The sequence below is a fragment of the Sturnira hondurensis genome, unplaced genomic scaffold, assembly GCF_014824575.4.
Source record: "Sturnira hondurensis isolate 20B ecotype Veracruz unplaced genomic scaffold, ASM1482457v3 Scaffold0009733, whole genome shotgun sequence".
In the NCBI taxonomy this organism is placed as follows: domain Eukaryota; kingdom Metazoa; phylum Chordata; class Mammalia; order Chiroptera; family Phyllostomidae; genus Sturnira; species Sturnira hondurensis.
Window position 1 is genome coordinate 574,986 of NW_028082364.1, and position 23,031 is coordinate 598,016.

Consider the following 23,031-nt stretch of genomic DNA (forward strand, 5'->3'; position numbering starts at 1 on the left):
GGACACAATGTATCTCTGTGCAGTGCCGCCAGAACCGGAACATAAAGGCCGCTTAACTCACAGCAGCATCGGGGACCCACACATTAGTCGCTGCAGAGCTGGGAAGACATCAGTCCATTCGCTGCACTCAGAGGGGTGCGTGGCAGGGTCTGTCCACCTCTCCGGTGGCCGGGGATGGGCTGTCACTAGCTGTGGCACATCAGACCAGCAGCCCCCACTGTCAAGAGAGCCTTGGACCTCCGTTCCTTCTCTGCCCTTTGCCATCAGCTCATGGTACTGTGTCCACATTTTGCCATGTCCCCAGCATCCCCCTCCAACGCTAATGCACAGTGGGATGGATGTGCGAAGTTTAATGGGAGGTTCAGTTTTCCCACTTGGTCCCCTCCGCATCCGGAGGGCTGAGGGTGCAGGGCGCACGCTCCCTCTCCGTGTTACTGCGGTGCGGACAATGGGAAGTACACAAGGACGTGTGTGAGAGCAGTTTCATCAAAAGCCCATTATGGTCCAGCCGGGCAGTGAGCCACGCAAGCTAATGACCAGGTATTGTCAGCTGCTCAAAGGCCCTTGGCTGAGCTCCCTGAATAACAAACTGACTCGCTGCCTTGGGGACCTGTGCCCAGGTACATCCAGGACGGTGGCTTTTGATATTCTAATCGTGCACATGAAACCTTATCAGGTGTAGGTACCATTCCTATTATCATTTAACGAATATATTTCTGTAAATTAACTCCTCCTTAAGATTTTAGTTAAATGCCTGCTTTCCCCTCATTCTAAGCAAAAGTACTCCTAAGCCCATGCATTGGAAGAGCTATTTATCTGATACACATCACGCAAAAAATATCCATGAAAATGAAAATGTCACATCTGTCACATGTGGTGTGCCTGGAAGGGAAAGTATCCCTCAGAAGCCAACAGACGCAACTGCGCCACGAACTCGGTCTGTTTCCCACCATGCTAATGAGGAATCCCCCGCACGGCAAGCACTCGGTACTCGTCTGCTGATTTGAATTGATCTCGGGTACCACCTAACCAGACTCCTCAGGATTGTGTTTAAAAAAGGAAAAAAAAAGGTATTTCAGGATCTAAGCAAATTATCTCCCTGATTTCTAGACCCTGAGACTTGGAGGCCACTGGCACAACATCTCGGCCCCCAACTTCTTGGTCCAGTTGGAAGGCTCTAAGGAAACAGACAAAGCTATGCCGGGCCCAGGTCTTAGCGGAACAAGAAGGCGCTCAGGAAAGCAGGCCTCGCGCAGACCGTGCTGAGCTCTGTGTCAGGTGTCTTCAGCAGGAAGGACGTCTGTGGATCCAGACCTTCCCCACAGAGCTTGGTGGGTGCCTGGCAGGCCACATGGGTGGATGTTGGTGCTTCAGCCATTGTCACGGGCTGTGAGCCTCCAGGGTCCTGGTGAACTCCCTCAGGCCACCCTTATCACAACTGGTTTTAAACAAAATGGCTAAGGCCTGGGTGTTCACTCAACAAGCCCATGAACAAAACCCAGTTTGGGGGCGGGGGGGGGGGNGGTCTTAGCGGAACAAGAAGGCGCTCAGGAAAGCAGGCCTCGCGCAGACCGTGCTGAGCTCTGTGTCAGGTGTCTTCAGCAGGAAGGACGTCTGTGGATCCAGACCTTCCCCACAGAGTTTGGTGGGTGCCTGGCAGGCCACATGGGTGGATGTTGGTGCTTCAGCCATTGTCACAGGCTGTGAGCCTCCAGGGTCCTGGTGAACTCCCTCAGGCCACCCTTATCACAACTGGTTTTAAACAAAATGGCTAAGGCCTGGGTGTTCACTCAACAATTCCATGAACAAAACCCAGTTTGGGGGGCGGGGGGCGTCTGCTGCTCACTGAAGAAGCAGGACCGTGCATGGAAAATTCCATGCCACTGTTCAAAGGGGCATTGTGACCTAATAAATTCAGCTGCATGGGTTATTAAAGGCAACTGTAAATTCTGCTTGAAGTTCCCCCTCTACGCCCCACCCCCATGCTTTTCCCACAAATGAAACACATGTTAAAATGGAGTGAGTTCCCTCTGAGGAAGCTTAGTGCTTATTTTCACTGCCTCTGATGTGCCACGGGCCGGGATGAGGGATGCCTCTGCAAATGACTTGTGGCCGAAGCCACGGCCCCAGCAGCACCGGCCTGGAATGGCTGGGAAAGGCCCCAGAGTGGGGCTTCCTGAGCCTCTGGGTCAAGACCAACAATGACGGAATCTGGAGCCAGCCAGAGCGGGAAGCATTGCCTTCTGCCGGCTGCTTATAACACCTGGTGTCACCAGAAAAGCCCTGCTAGAGAGTGAATAACTTGTGTGCTCTCCCTCTGCAGGGTCAGTGACGGAGGTGTCCTGGCAGGTCAGGTAACAGCGAGAGAGACGTGTCTTCAGGGATCAGTGCAAATCAGACCCCACCTGATAGAATTCAGCTCGGCTCATCCCCCATTCCACAACCCGTGTGACCTCAGGGTCAGAAGACAAAGTAAAAAGGCAGACAGAGCTCAGGGTTTAGAAAGCAGCTACAAAGAGTAACATACATAGCCTCTCTTTCACGTCTTCTTCAGATGTTGAAGAGAGACCTTTGGAGATAAAGAAGATTTTGAAATTCCAAAATGGTGTACAAAATGTGTCCTTGTCAAATGAATCAACCAAGAAAAATAAAACCAGCGAAGAGGGATGTTCCCCCCCCTCCAGGGGCTGCATCCTGTAGTGACGCCTGGGTGTGTTGCCCAGGCCGTCCGCAAAGATATCTGGGAGGGTGGGGAGGAGGCCGCAGGGGACAGTGGGGGCTGAGAGATGTGTCCCTCACCTTTGGAGTCACCCCCAGAGACAGTCTCTAGGTGCACAGAACAAGCAGGCTTTTGACTTTGTAAAGACACGTCATCTTTGCCACGAGGTGCTAAGAAGATGCGGAGGACCAGGTAACGGCACTTTGGAGGTAGCAAGAGCTGCTTTCTCATCTTGCAATGAGACTTTGTTCAAATTATTGAACTTCTCTGGACCTCAGGTTCCACAATGGTGAAATGGAAGCTATAGTACTGAGTACTCCAAAGGGCTATAGTAAAGATTAAAGAAAGAAATGTATAAAATGCCAGACCCATGATAGGGTATCACTGCAGAGATTAGATATTATGTCAGAAATTACTATGATAGGGCTTTGTCCAGCTTACCAACATATTTTAATTACTCACCCTGGCTCTAAAAACTTTACCCACTTTTTAAATAAAACACACACTCTAAAAAGTAAGGGAATACTCAAAATTGGTATTTTATTTTACATCAAATACACCTCAAGAAAAGGAATCACTACCAGTGATGATGTTCAAAGTAATTCGATGCTGAACACTCGAAAGTACTCCCAGAATACCTGCAACGTGCCAGGTCTTCCGTCACAGTGTGGGGACAGGGGAAGGCAGTTCTAGAAAAGGTGTTGCAGGAAGGGCCCCTCACTGGGATAGGTGTGTGACCACAGGAGGTAACGACTGAAACAGGTAGGCGCTCAGCATGAGGGTCTGCGCGGCTGGCCCTCCCATTGGGGAGGGGGCTGGGGGAAGGAGAGCCCTGCAGAGCCTGTCTCACGGGGGCTGGAAGCAACACGGTGAGGGGTGACCTGAGGACCCTCGAGTCTGGCCACACCTCTATCAGTGTCCCGCCTGGGTTTCCAGAACACTAGAGTCCCCGGCGACACCGCTTAAGCACGTGACAAACGTTTCGGCACAGGCTCTGGCCAGGCACAGCGTGAGATGCCAGCGATGCTGTGCGGGGCACGAACATGTGGCCTGCGTCTCGGGGCTTGCAGTCTAATGAGGGACATGCATGTCAGTGTACTAAGGAATGCGTAAACACAGACTGAGGGGGGCAGAGGCTCCGAGTCCTACTAGAACGTGTGAGGGAGGAACTGAACAGCCCAGAGAGGCAGAGAAGGCTTCTCGGAGGAAGTGGCCCCGTTGCTGAGGGCTGAAGGATGAATGGAAGTTACTAGGGGGAGAGGGGAGGGAGAGGGGCAGAGGGAGGCTGGAGAGAGAGACGGGGCCACACTCCATGGGGCCCTGAGGCCCACGGCAAGGAACTGAAGTGGATTTGAAGAGCCACAGGGAGCCAAGGAAGGATTTTAAGGCTGGTCTGTCTTTGAGAAGCTCACTCTGGCTTGCTCTGGTGTGGAGAACGCTTTCCCAGGGGCACAGTGAAAGCAGACAGGTAAGAGAGGAGGTCTGTGGTCCTTCAAGCACGAGGTCAGTGGCAGTGGGGTCGGAGACACTGGGAGAAGCGAGAGGCCGTCATTAGAAAAAGGCCCCCACCCTCCTCCCTCCCGGCTCTGCACTCCCGGTGCCATCTCTGTCCCCCACGGAATACAACTCGGGGGATGTGGAATCCCCTCTCATGCCAGCAAACCTCTCACAGCTGGGTAGCAGGGGCTCTGGTGGTACAGGGCTGGGGAAACCCAAGAGCTCTTATGGACTGGACCAGAGACAAGCTCAGTGGTGGGGGTTTGGTGGGGGACAACTGCTCAGCTGGGTATGCCTTTGGGAGACAGGATGGACTCCTCCTCAGCTCCTGCTTTCTCCCTGCCACGTCCCCACCTTTAGGATGGGAAATGAAGTGGCCTTATAACTACTTCCCCCCACCCCCCTTGGTCACCAGCACAAAACCAAAGTCCCATAGAGACCGGGAGCACTTGTTTCGGTGTAACCTTTGGTCCCAGGTGCCGGGCCCCACTGTGTGGGACCGAGACCCAAGTGCTTCCCTCGCTGAGGCTCGGTGCCCTGCTCAGTGGATGCTGGTCACGATCCCTGCCTCGCCGGAGACGGAGTTCAGAGGACAAAGTCAGGTCAGGTCTGTAGGGCACCAAGCGCTGTGTCTGACTGAAAAGATGTTTTACACAGGTCTGTGCTCCTCACTGTTCCAAGGCAGGTGAAGGCCAAAATAAAGAACGCCAGCCTGCTACCCTCAGTCCCTTTTCTCACTTTGTCACAGCCTGCAGAGGTGGCAACGCTGGGTCTCAGGATGCTCAAAGACTCAAGTAAGGTTCATTTGCACCTTTTGCTGAGATCCAGGACTAGCTTCTCTCTGACATCTCACAGGGTGGATGCTGAAGGGGGAATTGTAACATGGCGAGATGGGGGGACGCCTGATGAGATGGGCAGAGAGACTGGAGGAGGGGCCGTGGCCTTACCCAAATTCCCTACCTCCCTCCGCACCCTTTGGTCCTGTCACCACAGCCCCCACCCCACAGAAAGTGGGGACCAGCTTGGGTCCCAGGCAACAGAACATCTACAACACAGGTGGCAAACACAAGGCCCGAGGGCCGAATCCCGCCCTTGCTTTGTTTCTACCCGGCAGCAGCACCGAGCTCCTTGCCCCTAGTTAAGGAGTAGTTACATTGCTACAGTCCTAAAATTACAGTCAGCGCTTTGAAGGCAACCATGAGGCTGATGTGGCCCCCAGTGAAAAAGAGTTTGACACCCCTGGTCTACAAGATCACAGGTAAACAGTTGGCATGGAGGCCTGGGAAAGGCAGGGTATGGCTTGGGATACAGGACGCACATTCTTGGGCATTTACGAGTTAGCAAATAGCTGGAGAGTCCACCTTCAAATTTATACATGCTTCCAGTCTTGGAAGAGATTTTTGTACGTTAAATCACGTCACTTAAATCTGATCACGAGGATGGTGAGAGTGATGTCATTAGCAGTGCATATGTATTAACCAGTGTTTGCTTTGTTTTGTGTCAGGTGCTTTGCTAGACACGAGGCAGATGTTATTTCACTCGATCCTCTCGACAGCTCCAGAGCAGGTACAGGTCACCCGTTGTACAGATGAGAGACTAAGGCGCTTGCCTGTGGCTCCACGGCTGGCCAGCCCGGAGGCTGAGGGGCCAGGGAGGCAATCTGAGGACACCGCCTGGGCTCCTGGTCACTAAGTTCATCTCCAAGGAAAACCAGTGTTTTAGCAACACTGCTGGGGTGGCCCTCTACACGGTTTGCTACAAAGGGCCGTGTTCCAACACAATCTCGCTGGATCCCATAGAAACGGTGTCCCAAAGTGTGCCCAGATTCCCAACAGGGGCCCGATGGCATACACATGGAGAAATGACAATTGCCCTGAATCCGTCACAGGCGGTACATCTGCACACTGTACAGGAGAAAGTTCTCTGGCATGCACACATATCACGTAGATAAAGCAGTAAAAGAACCAGTTCCATGAATTGAATTACATTTTATTTATTTAGGTGCTCCTGGGAGGAGAGTCTAGGGGGCTGAGGGGGGGCTACAAGACTTCGAGGAAACAGCTGGAAGAATCCTGGGGAGAGGGTCTGAGGCCAAGAGCCCGAAAGAGCCCCCAAGTGAGGGGTGCTCTAAGTGACTCCCCTAAGTGACGGAGTAGGAGGACATGCTCTGGAAGGACCAGAGCTGCCAGGGAGTGAGGTCACTGGGTGACAGACGTGAGGACCGCCAAGCAGAAGTCCTCCGAGTCGTGACGCGGGGCCCCGAACCACCTGACGCCCCACAAAGCCCAGGGCCCTGGAACTGTCCTTTTAAAACACACTTGTTTGGCGTATCCGTCTCCCTCCAGCACTCACGCCTCCAAGAGGAATTGTTGAACAACTTACATTTCACCCGCGCTGGGTCTGTGCTGCCGGTCTCCAGCNCCGGGCCCCCCCCCCCCCCCCCCCCCCCCCCCCACGCGACAAAGCAGCACACTCAATACACCACGTGGAAAAGGAAAGGCAAGGAAATGAAAGCGACCTGGAAAGCTCTTCCTTCACCACTGCGGAGCTCCCGGGGAGCGTCCTGGTTAGAGCCTTAATTATGGAAATTCTCATTTGTACTACATGATTTATTTAAAACCCTGTCTTTCCAAGAGAATAAAATCCAGGTTTTGAAGCACCTCTCAAAACAATTTATTCTTTTCCACGGACTAACTGCTTTGGCCAGGAATCCTGAATTTATAGTACGTTTTGCCAAAGCAAAACACTCTAATAACTTAATCAAACATTTAAAACCCAGCTCACAACCATGTAACAGACAGAAGCAGTTCTTTCAGCTCTCTCATTAAAGGTCAATTACCATTCTTATTCCAAACCTCCAGGTCTTGGGGAAGCCGAAGCCACACACACACACAGAGGCATAAGCATTCTGAGATCCAAACTTGGCTGACATATTCCCAGGCTTAAAGCCATTCCCGTCTTCTTGAAATGACAAAGTCAACCCTACAGACTATTCTTTAACTTCTATCAAAAAAATGATGTAAAGAAGGAGAATGAGAAAAAGGAACCCAAAGAGTCCGTTCTTTCGCTCTGCATGGCGTGCAGGCGATGAACTGGGCACAACTCTGAACTGGCTGCGTGGCTGTGCCCCACCTAGGACAAGGACAGGGGAAGAGTCACGGTGATTTGCATCGTTCTGTTTGCCTTTCATGGCATGCTTGCAGATACACGCTTTCTGACAATGCCCTCGCTCCTACCAAACAGAAAACACTAGAAGCTTGTTTTTCTAATGAAAAAAAAAAATACTGCTTTGACAACATGTGATGGGAGGGCAAGGCCTGAAGGCAGCTTGGCGTGCGTGCGGCATAAGAGATGGAAGGAGCCCGTGGGCAAAGGTGAGGTCGCGCGGCCCGCACGGTCAAATGCAGTGCCCACCTGTTCTTGCTCGTGGCCAGTGCTCCCTAAAGGAGCCTTCGGGAAGATGGCCAAGGACAGAGAGAGAACTTGAGTCGCTGGGGGGGCGCTTCCCACGGAACACCCCACGAGAGCCCCTGGAAGTGGGGAGAAGGACCCACGTGTGCATCTCAGCCCTGCCGAGCTGCTCCCAGCGAGCATCCCGTTGACGGGATTCCAGTGTCCATGGGGCTCATCAGTAGAAAAGGGTCCCCACATGTCTCCTTCAGGGGAGACAGAATCATCGGTAATATTGAATAGTTTCCATGTTGACCATTTGCACTAACATTTGAAACAAGCTTCTGTTTAAAAGGCGACTCGACTCCACGATGTTTATCCCCACTGAACAGATGGTGCTCGGAGCTCATAAGAAAGTGGCCCACGGTCTCATGGCTGGAAAGATTTACCAAGGTTCAAATCCAGGCCCATCCTAACTCTGGAGTCCATGTTCTTAATATTCAACAGCCACACAGTCACTCTAACTAAATTAACAGATCAAAGGGACACCGGAAACTTCTAGACAGTGGCCCTTGCTATTCCTGCCTCCTTCCTGAATAACTCCCAGTCTCAGATTCTCCAGGAACCCATAGCAGTCGTTCCCCGCCAGTTCTGCCGAAGGGGCTGCAGTGAAATGCTTCTGAGCATTTACCAGGAGCCAGATACCATCCCCGATTCTCCGCGCATGCGCTCCTTAGTTTTCCCAACAACGTCTGGAACTAGATAGATAGACGCTTTATAGATGAGCCAACTGAGGCTAGGAGAGGGTCATCCACTGGTCCCAGGCCAAGCCACATGTAAGTGTGGGCCGCCATTCGAGAGAGCTCACGTCCCTTACTGCTCTGCTCTGCTTTCTTCTCCTTTCCCTGGTTCCATTCCTGCCGTCCCTAGAGGCACAGTCCTGAGTTGGGTTCTCCGGGGAGGCAGAAAGCTCTGTCTTCCACCCCAGGGCAGTTCACAGGTCTTAGGTTTACAGCTTCCGATAACTTCCTCCTCCTCTGCCCTCGTCCTGTCAGTGCAACCAGTGCAGGAGGAAGCTGGTGGGAGGGAGCCAGCCAGGCTGGTCTATGGGTGCAGGGCCACGTCCTGCCTGCGTCTTCAAAAGTCTTCTCCGGCTTTTATTTTTCCCTAGTTTTACGGCTTCCTTTCAGTCTGTCTAATAATTCTTGGGAAACCAATGGAAAATATATTCCCAGATAGAAGTTATGTCTTTCTTTACATATAAGGAATAATAACATAAACCAATCAAAAATCTGTCAACAGTGGTGTTTCTGGTGTTGGCAGCTTACACCCCGGCACAGACACAGGGGTTTTTATCGCGGACTTAGAGTCATTTCAGTGTAGACACCGCAGGCGATAAATTTCACAAAGAAAACACTGTCCGTAATTCTGAGTTAATAACAATGGTCAGGCTTTGATGTTGATACAAATGAGGCCGAATGAAGAAAAAGCCACATTCATGGGCCGCTGGAGGGTCTGGCCTCCAAATGGTCCGCTCAGGGAACAGAACACACGTTAGTGAGGGCCGGACAAGCAGGGTTCTATGTGCCGAGGAGCAAAATAACCCTTGCAATAACTTAGAAAAAAAATATATATATAGATTTGCTACACATATGCATTTAAATATGTAATATAATTACTTACTTGACATCTAATTAAAGGGTACATGTGAACTGCGGTCACAGCTAAGGACACCACTGCATTCTGCTTTTCGGAAAAACTGAGCTAATGCCAAGGCAGCTCGGCCCCTCAGACGCTGCATCCTGCGTTAACGTCTCATGGAAGTCGGATCCCTCCCCAGCCCGTCTCCTTGTCAGCAGAGTGAGGAAGTTGGACAACACAGTACTTCATTCTCCTAAAGCCCCCGAGGGTTCTTTCCCTCAGTTCTGACGGGTCCTGGATTCAAATCTCAGCACGGGCAACTTACTTAAACTTTCTAAGCTTCAGTTGTTGGGGTTTTTTTTCCCCTCTGTGAAAAGGACACAGGAAGGATACAAAATAACTTTAAAAATTCAAAATAAAAAGAATTTTGATGAAAACTATTCAGACATATAGAAAAGGAAAGATGTGTTTTGAGCATTCCTATGTTCACCACTCAGATTCAATAATTGCTTTTATTTTGCTTTTGCTTTCTTTTCCTTTCCTTTCTTGTTCTTTCTTCCTCCTTCCCTCTCTCCCTCTCCTTGTTCCTTCCTTCCTTCCTTCTCTCCTTCCTTCCTTCCCTGCCTCCCTCCCTCCCACAGAATCATTTCAAAGGAAATTACAGATACCAGAACCTTTGATCCCTAGACACCTCAGCATGCATCTCAAAAAATTAAGGAGGTTCACTTAAATAACTAGAGCACCATTATCACACTTAGCAAAATGACTAATTTCTTAACATTATCTGATTTCCAGTCCACCTCCATATTTCTCCATTTGCCCCCAAATTTTATTTTATACATTCGTTTGTTTAAACCAGGCTTCAATTAAGAGCCATGCATTGCATCTGGTGGCTCTATCTGTCTCTAAAGTGTCTTTTTAAAATAATTATTTTTTGAAATGTAATATATACAGGAAAATACACACATCGACATCATACAACTCGAAGCATTCTGCATCCGGTGGACAGATCCACAAACCTGTACCCATATGTAGAAACAGATGGTGATACACCTCAAAAATCCCTTAATTCCACCTTCTATTGGAAACTCTCCAGTGATAAAAACAACCTGCCTTTTCAAGTAATTGATCAGGTCAGCCTGTTTTGAAGATTATACAAGCGGAACTGGGTTTGTGTGGCTTTTGTTACTCATTCTGTTTCTGAGAGTTATCGTGTTGTTACACGGAGCAGTTTGTTTTCCTGTTGTTTTCATTTCCAAATTTTTTTTTCTCATGTCGATAAGCGTTTGGCTTGTTTGCAGTGCCGTTAGGAGCAGTCTTGTGTCCGTCTCTTTGCGGGGTGAATATCCAGGAGAGGAATGGCTGGGTCATGGGCTGTGTGTATGCTCGGCTCCAGTCGACTCCGCCAAAGAGTTTTCCAGACTGTGTCAACGAGTCCCACAGGACTGTGTGATTAATGTAGTTTGTTCCCCACGTCCCCGACACACGTGAGGTTATAGCCGTTCCGATGGGGATGTGGTGAAGCCACCGTCGTTTTATTTTACATTTCTCTGGAGACTAATGCCACACTGAGCAGCTTTTCATGTGATCATCGGTCCCCTGGATGTTCTCTTTTATAAATTGCCTGTTCGAAACTCTTAGCCATTTTTCTACTAGGACAGTTGTCTTTTTCTTATTGGTCTGTAAGAGTTCCGTAGGTGTATATTCTCCACCTAAGCCCACCACATGCACTGCCAATATGTGCACCTCCTCTGTGACGTGCTTTTTCACTCATTCGATGTATTTTGATGAAGAGAGTTACTTATTTTAATGGAGTCCAAGTTATTTTTTAATGCCTTCTGAATCTTAAGAAATATCAACTCCCTCAAAACCATGAAGATATATTATTTCCTAAAAGCTATCATTTTATCTTTCATGTGTAAATCTACAGTCCATTTACAACCGCTTTGGGGAACGATTGCTGGCAGCGTGCAAGGCCATTGGCCTTCCAGGTGCGCATCCATCGCTCCGTCACAGTCTCTTAGACAGACCAGCAGTTCCAAGCCACTTCACAGGACCCCCTCGGTCACAAATCACGCCTTCCGTCTGGGTCTTCGAGAGGATCTTGGTTCTTCTTCGCCATTTGCATTTCCATAGAAACTCGAGAATCACCTTACTTTCTACCACAAGCTGTTAACATTTCTATTGGGATGTCACTGAATTCTGTATATCAGTTTGCAGAGAACTGACATCTTTGAGATACTGAGTCATCCAGCCATGAACATTCCGCATCTCCATATATGTATATTTGAGTCATCTGTCGTTTCTCCCAGCAATGTCTGTCGTTTCTGTGTTAAGGTCTCACGCCTCTTTCATTAGACATATTCCTGGGAAGCTGGTGTTTTTGAGGTGACTGTAAACATCATTTGAAGAAAATTCCTAATTGTTTGTCACTGGTATATAGAAGCATTTTTAATGTTTGTTTGTTTATTGACCTTGTGTTCAGTAGCCCTGGGAATGCACTTAGGAATCCCGATAACTTATCTGTATTTTGTATTTTCTATGTTCTCAATCACATCATCTGCAAATGATATATTTCTTCTATTCCAAACCTTATACCTACTCCTTCACCTCCTTTCCTTCTTCCCTCCCTTCCTTTTTTTTTTTTTTGTCATTGCAGGACCTTCTAAAACAATGCTGAACAGAAGTCACAATGCCAGGCACCTTGTAAGAGGATCATTTTTGATATTTCACCATTAACTATGATGTTTGTCTTAGGTGTTATGTAGAGAAGCTCTATTTTGTTCTTTTTTCTAATTATGTAATTCTTGTTCCAGTACAGTTTTCTACTTTGTTCTTAATACTTTAAATCACAGGTGGCAGACACAGGGCCCGTGGGCAGACTCCCACCCTCCACCTGGTTTTATCCGGCCCGGCACCTGGTTTCTACCCAACAGCAGTGCCGAGCTCCTTGCCCCTCGTGAAGGGGTAGTTACAATGCCACAGTCCTAAAAGTGCATTCGGCCCTTTGAAGGCAACCGCAAGGTTGATGTGGCCCCTGGTGAAAGTGAGTTTGACACCCCTGCTTTAAACGCTCTTAAATCATGAATTAGTGTTGTATTAAATACTTTTTATTTGTGGAGATGAAAAGACTTTTCATATTTATTCTGTGGATGGGATGAACTACATTGTCACATTTCAAATAACAGAAGTGTATGCCTGATTCCTTCCGTAGCCACATGTATACCAGCAGGGACCCAGAATCCTCCAATACCGAGTTGCTGCATCCCTTCGTTCTTAGAGTAACTGTCAGCTTAGCCAGCCTAGGGCGAGGGAGGGAGCGAGCATGGAGCATCACGGAGAGCCCAGCCCTCCTTCCACTCTGCGTACGGCATTCCAAACTCAGTCACAGGTCCCCTCCTACCTTCCAGGGAGTTCTGAAAGTGTAGATTATCTGTCCCTACACCAAAGGCTCCCCACACTTTGGGCTGTGCGGTGCTNTATTTGTGGAGATGAAAAGACTTTTCATATTTATTCTGTGGATGGGATGAACTACATTGTCACATTTCAAATAACAGAAGTTTATGCCTGATTCCTTCCGTAGCCACATGTATACCAGCAGGGACCCAGAATCCTCCAATACCGAGTTGCTGCATCCCTTCGTTCTTAGAGTAACTGTCAGCTTAGCCAGCCTAGGGCGAGGGAGGGAGCGAGCATGGAGCATCACGGAGAGCCCAGCCCTCCTTCCACTCTACGTACGGCATTCCAAACTCAGTCACAGGTCCCCTCCTACCTTCCAGGGAGTTCTGAAAGTGTAGATTATAGTCTGATTATAGATTATTGTTCATCATAGTCTGTTGTCTTTATACCTGAATGTATGTATGGCTCTGGTTCGCATTTGATTTGTGAAAAGTTTATTTTCTTAAACAGATATTTAATTGTATTTTGGCTCTAGTGTCAAAAATATGCTGGGAATCTAATGTTGTTTCCATTTTATGAGTCTGATGGATGAATGCTTAAGGGTTTTTTCCCTTTAAAAGCCAATAGTTTTATTAGACTATGTTTTGATTCTGTACCTTCAGGGTCTATTTTTCCATGCATTCAGTGTTCTTTCAAAATGTAACTTGAAATCATCTTTTATTTCAGGACATTTCCGTCACAATTACTTTTGCTTTGTTCCGCTGCTTTAGTTTTCTTCCTCAGAGACTCATCCCCTGTTATAAGTTCTTTGACCGACTTCCACATCTGTTACTTTCTCGTGAATCCTTACCTGGGTATTAATTTCTCATTGATTTTAAAATATACCACATGTCATTTTCCATTTCTCTTAAAGCATTACCCATTATATGTATTTGCGCTTGAATTCCACCTAGATTAGTAAGTAGGTATGTATTTTTGGTGTGAAGCCGTGACATTTATTTCACTCATGAATCTGTAATTCTAGCAGACTTTGTCACACTTTTTTAAAGAAAAAACTTTCTATATTAGAATAGATTTAGATGTGCATAAAAGTTGGGAAGACGGTGCAGAGTGATGTCCTATAGCCCACACTCACTGTCCCCATTATTAACACCTTACTATAGTGTGGTATGGTACAGGATGGTACAGGATGGTATAGTATAGTAGAGTATAGTATAGTGCATTTGCCACAGCAAACCAATACCTTCTTCAGGTCCCTCTAGTTTTTAACCTCCATCTTTCTTTTGTCTCAGGATACCATCCAGGATGGCACATTATATTTAGTCATCATGTCTCCTTTTTCTTTCTTGGCCATGACAGTTTGTGACTTTCCTTGTTTCTGATGACCTAAGCAGTACTGAGGAGGACTCTCAGGTGTTTTTCGGGCCATGGGGATCTGTCTGATGTCTTTCTCATTAGACTGGAGTTATGGATGTATTGAGACGAAGATCACAGATGTAAGCTGCTGTTTTCAGTACATCGTATCAATGACACACACCTTTCCACATGACCTCACTTTCAGTATTGGCCTTCATCACCTGGTTGAAGAAGTATGTGTCCTATTTATTCAATACTATTCCCACCCAACCCTTTTCTTTTTAAACTCGAGGAGGAAGTCATCATGCAAAGCCTGAGTCTGAGGATTGGGGAGTCACACTCCACCTCCTTGAGGGCAGAACATCTATAAATTACTTAGCATTCTTCTGCATGGGAGATTTCTCATCTCCCCACTTAGTTATTTACATCAGTATGCACTCAAGGATATATATATTTTTAAGATTTTATTTATTTATTTATTTATCTATTGGAGAGAGGAAGGGAGGGAGAAAGAGAGGGAGAGAAATATTAACTTGTGGTTACCTCTCATGCACTCCCTGCTGGGAACTGGCCCACAACCCAGGCGTGCGCCCTGACTGGGAATCGAACCGGCGATCTTTTGATTCACAGGCCGGCACTCAATCCACTGAGCCACACCAGCCAAGGCTGGACTCATGGATACATATTTTATACTTCGGTTATAATCCAATTTATTTATCTTGCGGCCCAAATTGTTCCAGCTTTGGCATTAGGAGTTCTGTCAGTTTGCTCCTACGCCCTCATAAGTGTGGGTTGTTTGGAGGGTTAGTGGGGTTAGATTTATTTGTTTGTTTTTGTTTTTGAGTGCTTTCTCTCCGGCACAAGGGTTCTCACGCCCCAGCCAGTTTCTCTAAGATGGCTTAACTCTTTTTTACTGAAGGACAGCGTGAGAAGTCTGGGCAGTAGGATGCTCACAGCATTACTTCCTGCGGGCCCTGCTGCTGAAGAAAACACTTCCTTGTGTCCAAACCTATGAAGATTCACACATCAATAAACGTTTATATGTACAAAACCATCTATATTAAGTGGAAGTATCATATAATAGGCTAAATGTTTGTTTGTACTGATGTGCCCAACTCCAAACCATCACCCCGTGGACATCGGAGCGCTCTCCATTGCTGTCTGTAGCCACCACTTCAACAGGGAGAAACCTGTCCCACCACCCACCACCCGTGCGTGGCTCAGCTGCGATACCCACGTGCCGTGATCTCAGAGTTGTCAACCTGTGCCCCTGTGGGGAACAGCTCACCCACCAGAGCCTAGCACTTGCGTGCTGTTCGGCCTGCTCTCGGTCTCACCGAAGGCACTCTGCTCCGCACCTGCCTTTTCCCTCACCACCTTCCGTGAGGCGGACTCCTACCGCCATCACCATCTGCATTCCATCTTGGGACCCTCCAAGTTCCAAGAGAGCTTAAACATTTGCACACATGAAGCTTCACTCTTTGCATTGTGAAATTCTGTGGGTTTTGATAAATGCATATGTCCTATGCCTACTATTTCAGGTTTCTATGGCCCAGTTTCACCATTGGAAGCCCATCCTCTCCCATGCTCCACCCTTTCAACACCCCACCCGCTCGTCTTCCCCAAACTCCGAGCGACGACTGATCGGAATTATATGTGACTCTGTTTAGCTTTGTGAGAGAATACTGCACTGTCTTCCAAAGTGGCTGTGCTATTTCACATTATTAAACAGTAATAAATGAGAGTTACTATGCTTCCTCCTCGGCAATAGGTGATGTCAGCTTTTAGCATATTAGTCATTCTTAATAGGAGTGCCGTGGTATCTCACTGTTGTTTAATTTGTGTAATCCAAATGGAAAATGACATTGAGATTTTTTTATATATCCTTATTTGCCATTTACACCTTCTTTGGTACAGCGCTTGTTTAAATCTCCTGCCTGTTTTTTTTCTTTTGGAGGCTAGGGTGGTTTGATTTCTTACTGTTGAATTTTGTAAGTTCTTCATATGCAAGTCCTTTACCAGATTTGTTTTGCAAAAATTTTCTTGCAGTCTGTAGCTCGTCTTTCCATTCTCCTCAAAGTGCCTTTTGCAAAGCACAAGTTTTTAATTTTAATGAAGTCAATTTAATTTTTTTTTACTTCATGGCTCGTATTCTTAGTATTATAGCAAAAAACTCACCCCCAAATTGAAGGCCATGAAGATTTTTCTCTTATATCTTCTTCTAGAAGTTATTTAATTTTACATTTTACATTTAAGACTATGATCCATGTTGAATTTAATTTTGTATAAGAAATAAAGTTTCAAATTTTTTTTATGTGTGAACATCCAATTGTCCCAGCATCATTTATGACAGGGCTGTTCTCCCTCCTTTGAGTTGTCTTCATGTTACCCTTGCACCTCTGTTAAAAATCCGTGGACTACATTTAAATGGGCCTATTTGGGGTTCTCAATTGTGTTCCATTCTTTTATACATCCATTATCTCCCCAGCACCGTGCTGTCTTGGTCAGTGTAGGTTTGAAATTTGACAGTGTCATTCTTCCAAGTTTGTTCTTCTTCGGTGTTGTATCGGCAGTATTTATTTGGGCATTATTTCTTTTATTTCTAAATTGTTTCCTCAGTTCTTCACCCATCCTTTCAAACTCTACTTTTTTCTAATCATTTAATTTCTGAATCTTTCAAGTTCACGCTTCATGTTTTCTTTTATAGCTTACATGACCTTCAATTTGCGTAGTAGTTTTGTACTTTTCTATTCGAGGTTTCATCTGTTTTATAGTGATCCTTTCTCACTTATTTTCATTGTTCTATGGAGATTATTATGTTCCTTATTCTTTTCTATTTTTCTTACAAAAAATTTGTATGACTATCCACCATAGTCCTTTTGGTTGTTTATTTCCTAAATAAAAGAAATTCCTTTTAGTTTTATGAGGGAGGGGTAGAAAGTGATAGCTTTTTACCTTCAAGAGCCAAGAGCTTCATCCTTGGTTTTTCTTGCAAACTAATGAAAAACATAGCCTTGTAGTTTCTAATTTATGACCCTTCTGGTGATTTCTAACACTTTCATCAAGAAGTTTTCTTTTTATTTCTACTATATTTTTGTTCTGATCAACTACTCCCAGAAGTGTCTTAGCAATGCTAGGCCTTTCTTTGAAAAAGAGCCTCGTGTTTGTCAGTTTGTTAGTTTGAGCAGTTTGGAGGGCCCAGATTCCTCCAAGTCCTGACGGTCCCCGTCACATCACCGTGCCTTTGTCCTCACCGTGAACTGGATCCAATCAGCTCCCTTCCAGTCGGGCGGCTTTTCTCAGACTGATCACTGCGTTTTCCAGGGAGTCCGTATCGGGAATCTGAGTGATCTCCTGTTCTCGGAGCCTTACAGGTCTCAGTTGCCTTTCCTCTGCTTTTCCCCACACAGATGAGATCCCACAGTGGTCTTGTTACCTCACACTGTGTTCCCCGACCTGCTTCTGGTAGGGGGTGGGGGTTCACTGGGATCCTCTGTCGACCAGTTTTACTGCAGATGCTGTCAGTGTCTTTGGTTTTGCTACCTTGGTAGCTAGGTATATTTTTATTTGGGAAGGAGGGATTTCAAATAGTAAGCCAACTTTGTCTTCCTCAAATAAGCCAAGTTGGTTGTAATACATCATTTTAATGTATCACCAAACTCGTTTTGCTAATATCTTGTTAGGAAATCCATAAAAATATTTATGAAATATGTTAGTTTATACTTTTCTTGAAGCATCCTTGTTGAGTTTTATTATAAGAATTATGCCATTGAAATAACAAATATCCATTCTTTTTATAGAGTTTATGTTAAAATGATATTTACTTCTTAAAATTTAGGTAGAATTTATTGGTGAAGGCATCTGAGCCTAGATGTTCTTGGAGGAATATTTTAATTAAACACTTAATTTCCTTACTAGATATAAAACTATATAGACTTTCTATCATTTCTTGCTTCAATTTTCAATTTCACTTTGTCTTTAACATCATTGAAACAAAGTTATCCAAATTTTGATCTAATTGTCATTTTTATGCTTAAAAAAATCCAGAGTTGTGTCCACTTTTCATTCCTCATATTAGTAATTTAGTCTTCTTTCTTTTTGGTTTCTGATCAGTCTTGTCAGTTTTTATTATTTTAGTATTTCAAAAATAAAAGTTTGACTTTTTAGAGTTTTTCTAATGTAAATCTGTATTTATATTACTAATTTCCTTTTTTATACTTTGTTCTTTCTCTAGCTTAAGATATATACTTTCATCAAGATTTCGGCCTTACCTCTTTTTAAATTTATACTATACATAATATATATCATAAATTGAATAATAGAGCTAAAAGGCTACACATTTTCCTCTGAATGCGGCTTTGACTGTAATCCACACATTGTGATATATTGTATGTTTGTTAACATTCAGAAAAATATATCTTCAAATTTCTACTGTGATATATTCTGTGACTCAGAGGTTATTTAGAAGTATACCACTCAATTTCCAAATATTTTGAAATTTTCTACTTATCATTTTCTCAATGACTTCTTGACGATAATCCATGATTTCAATCCTCTACTGAGACTTGCTTTACAGACCGGCATTTGATAAAAGTTTCATATGCATTTGAAAAGACTGTTTATTCTACAGCTGGTTGCTTTTGTCAAAATTTGCTTTACATGCGTCTTTACCCCTTTATCATTATGAAATATTCCTCTTTATCTCCAATAACATTTCTTGTTTTAAAGATGGTTTTATCTATTGTCTGTAGAGCCATGCCAACCTTCATGTGTGGTGCCTTTCACGACATTCTTTTTGAAGGGATGAAGGCAGTAATCTTATAAAATGCCCCACCTGCAGGATTTGTTTCCTCTTAATTTCATGTACTTGTCCCTCTATCCTGCCCACTTCCTGGAAACCAAACCTGAGACCTAGCTACATTAGATTTAGGGTGAACGTACTTAGCAGCAATACTTCATAAAGAGTGCTTTGACTTTCTATTCAGTCACACCAGGGATATGATAATCCTAGTCTCATAATATTGGTGGATGGATTAAAGGAGAGGACAAACATCAAGTGCCTAAGAGGCTGTCTGACACATGACAGGTAGAGTTGAGTTCCTCAACCTTCACACGGTTAACATTTTGGACTGGAGGATTCACTCCTGTGAGCATTGTCCTGTGCATTGTAGGATGTTTCGCAACATTGTTGATCTCTACCCATTACCTAGCAGCAGCCTCCTCCAGGTGTAACAACCAAGAATGTCTCCAGTCAATGTCAAGTGTGTCCTCTAGAGGGAAAAACATACCCACTCAGAACCACTGGTATAACCCAAAAACTGGTATTAAAAAAGTATTTGATAAATAGTCCATAAGGGCTTACCACGATGCCTTGCGCTAGGCTTTGAGATTAAGAGCTCACTGGAACACGATTGCTGGCCTCAACATACTCAGAGTTTTAGGGGAAGACAATCAGGCAGGTGGGGAATTAAAATACGGCGTAGTTAGTGCAGGGATGGGGATGATCACGTGCCGTGAGAGGTAGGGCGCCTGAGTCAGGAGCAGGGATTCTTTCAAGGAAGAACAGAGACTTCTGAGTTGAGACCTACAGGACAGAATGGTCTTCCTTCACCATTAAAGCTCAAGAGATCAAACCAGTAATGACCATTGTGAATGAAAATGAACAAATAAAAAACCAATGAGCAAAACCCCTATCATTTCCAGCCTGCATTTCAGAATAGGACCAAGAAACTGCCCAATATACAGACACAGATCTAGTGTCAGGAGTGAGAGCTGGAAAGGCCCCATCAGCCATCTGCTCCTTCAGTTGTGAACAGTAAATCCTGGGTTGGCCAAAAAGTTTGGTTAGTTCTTTCTGCAAAAAAAAAAAAAAAAAAAAAAAAGACATTTTTCATTTTCACCAATAACTTTATTGATTTGGATATTTTGAGTATCTCAGGCACCTTCCACATGGTAGAACATGGATTGTTCTCAATTAATGTCTCATTTTGATGGCTATCGAGTTCAACTGGTCTACACGACTAGGGAGCCTCATCCAGGGAGAAGTCTCCAGCACGCAACTTCGCAAACCACCTTTGACACATTTGATCAGCCACAGCACCTTCTCCATACACTGCCCAAATCTTTTATGCATTTAAGTTGTGTTTTTACCTTTTTTGAAATAACAGAGCATAGTATACCAAAACTGTTGTGTATTTTCTTCCATCTTCAATCTTAAAATGGCTACGCAAAAAATGCTCCAATTTTGATAAGTTTTTTTAAATGCACACTGATATGATCACAACATGATCTAACAACGTTGTTTCAAATGAAGTTAAAGACCACTAAGGGCTACTAGAACCATCTTACAGACAAAACCAAACTTTTGGCCAACCCAATACATTGCATTTTCCCATTCTATAGCTCCCAACCCTTTTGGGAGACATACTGAATAACTGATTCCAGATTCACACCAGTCAGGATAATGTCACACACACTCCCTCTCATTGACACCGAAAGGCCTTAAATGAGGTGCCTGCCCAGCTGTGCATGCCAGTCAGCTGCTTATACTTCTATTCTTCTTCCTGCCCAAGGGCTTTTTCAGGTTGCTCGCAATGTCCGTCAGTGACTGGTTAACCGTTCACTAAACCTGATTCCTCTAGTCCCCGGGCATAGCACTCAGCTGTCTTTCCCAACCTCCACTGAGCTCTAGCCCAGGGTATATAAGAGTGGGAGGGACATGTTCTCCTTCTGGGTCTCGCCCATGCAAAGCTCCCATGCGCAATCCTTCATGCTGTTTTCCCATCCACTGGCTGGATGCAGACAAACACCAGTACTTCAAAAGGCAAGATTCAGAGATGGCAGAGCTTAGGAGGGGCTGGAACCCATGTTTCTGAGAATCCTCTTGGAGAACAGAGACCCAGAAGCCAGGAACTCCCTTACTGAGTTTGATACGAATACGAAGTAAACTTCCACCGGGTTAAGCCATGAGATTTGAGGGTTTATCTAGGACCAGAGATAGCCTTACCCTCCTAATGAGGCAAAGGAGAGAGAGAGACAGGCTCACCCTGGAAATGCAATCTCCTCAGTCCCCCAGATACACACGGAATTTCAGCCATGATCACCAAGCCTGAGCCTCTGCCAGAACATTTCTCTGATATTCCCTGGAGTTAAATAGGTGCGGGGGAGGCTATCTGCGGGGCCACTGCTAAAGCCCACACTTCATCTAATGTCTGCGGCACAGAAGGATGGAAGGACGTGGGCTTTGATGTTGGACGGATGTGGCTCCGAACCTTGGCTCCTGTCCCCCACCCCCCCGACAACTCTCTGGCTCCATCTCCCTGGGCCTCTGTTTCTTCATCTGCAAAACAAGGGTAATAACACCTCACAGGAATTTTGTGGGAATAAAATAGCAGCATATAAAACACTGGCACAGTTCCTAGCATATCCAAGGTACTCAATTAGTGCCCTTCCAACAACCATGAAATTAATGAATTGGAAATTTATCTACCCTTCTAATCAGGGCACTAAGCAAGAGGTGGCCTTTTCACGAAGGACTGTATTATTTATCCTTCCACAGAAATGTCGCATATTTCATAGAAAGAAACCAAGTCCAAAAAATACTTGTGCTTTTTTTCCCTACGTTTAAATAAGGAGAAGAATTTAAGTTTTAAGAAAACTTAAAAACAGAAGAGTCAACAGAGGCAACATTCATTACTTTTACAACTATTTTCCCTTACAAGAAATAAATGTCATATTTTCAAACCAACGGCAGCAGAACATGTGCTGACCTCTGACCCTGCAGGAGAGAAATAAATGAGACCATTTACACAGCAGAGGAAGAGTGAGGGATTTTGCTGGGGAACATCCGTTCCCATTCCCACGTTGTCCCACACGAGCAGTCACAGAGCTAACAAGTTGGGGGCAGACCCTCCACCTTACCCGAGCCCGTCCCTGTCGATAACAGAGATGGGCCCATGTGGGACATCCTCCTAGGTAAGCCGGCGGAGCAGTGAGCTGTTGCAGGCCCTGGGACTCGAATGCAAGGGAGGGAGGCTGAAAAGTCATGTCGATCAGGGCACAGAGGGAAGCCTGAGAGAGAGACGCCCACCAGCGCGACTAAGTACTCCTGGGGACAATCCCCGCTCAGAAAGCAAATATCCAGATGTCCTGAGCTGCCCACTGTGATTAACTGAAGGAAGGTGAAGCTGCCCACTTAACCATCTGAGCAGCCCCCCTCAGCAAAGTGACCCGATGCTTTTCCGCAAACGCATTAATCAACGAAACAAACGGAGGCTCCATCCATCTCCCATCCTGCCCCTCTTCTTCTTCTCTCCCTCTGATAGAGTCAGAACAGCGGCCTATTTTTAAACCACTGTCAGCATATTCTCTCTCGTGGAAATGTGTGGGCTTCCTGCCACAGGCTGACGTGCACTCAGAGGCACAGGCACTCCAAGGGCTTTGCCCACTTGCTTCCCTTCCTCTCCCACGAGAACAAGGCAGAGAGAGAGGCACAGGGGAGAGGAGGGGGCCTGGTGCAGGAGCACACGCCCCACGCAGAGGAGTAGGGAGCATCTGATGCTGGTTTCCATGACAGAGAGCTCACTCTGGGCTTCCTTCTTCCCCGAAAGTGAAGGCTGAGGCCGGGGCCAGCACCAACCCCACACACAAACACCAAGAGAGAGCTTAAGGCTGAGAAGAAGGAAAACGAACCCCAGATGCCAGTTCTAGCATCTTTTAAAGGAAAAGTGTTTATGTGAATCTCAGTGTCTCTGTAACATGCATCTAATGTGCTTTAAATAAAATAGCGAACATTTTATTAAACATTGGAGACTGTTTTTTTTTTTTTTTAAAGCAAGGTTGCGATGAAGCCAATTTACAACAAAAGGAAGAAGAAGCAAAAAGACTTTTCAAGAAAGGAGGTTGTGCTCTACTTACAATCGCTCCAGCTGCTTCAGATCCTGGAAGGCACCTCTCTCGATGATGCTGACCTGGTTGTCTTCCAGATGCCTAGAACCACAGAAGCAGCGCGGGTCAGGGACAAGAGGGCT

The 23,031-nt window shown here is 45.8% G+C and overlaps 1 protein-coding gene across 2 annotated transcripts in view; it reads right to left on the reverse strand.

Annotated features, from left to right (window-relative positions):
• SLIT3 (slit guidance ligand 3) overlaps nucleotides 1–23,031 on the reverse strand; it is a 529,219-nt gene that overhangs the window by 457,420 nt on the left and 48,768 nt on the right. For both annotated transcript variants that reach the window (XM_037057739.1, XM_037057738.1), the window contains exon 3: nucleotides 22,919–22,990. In XM_037057739.1, the coding sequence (XP_036913634.1) occupies nucleotides 22,919–22,990 (72 nt within the window). The remainder of the gene's footprint in view (nucleotides 1–22,918; nucleotides 22,991–23,031) is intronic.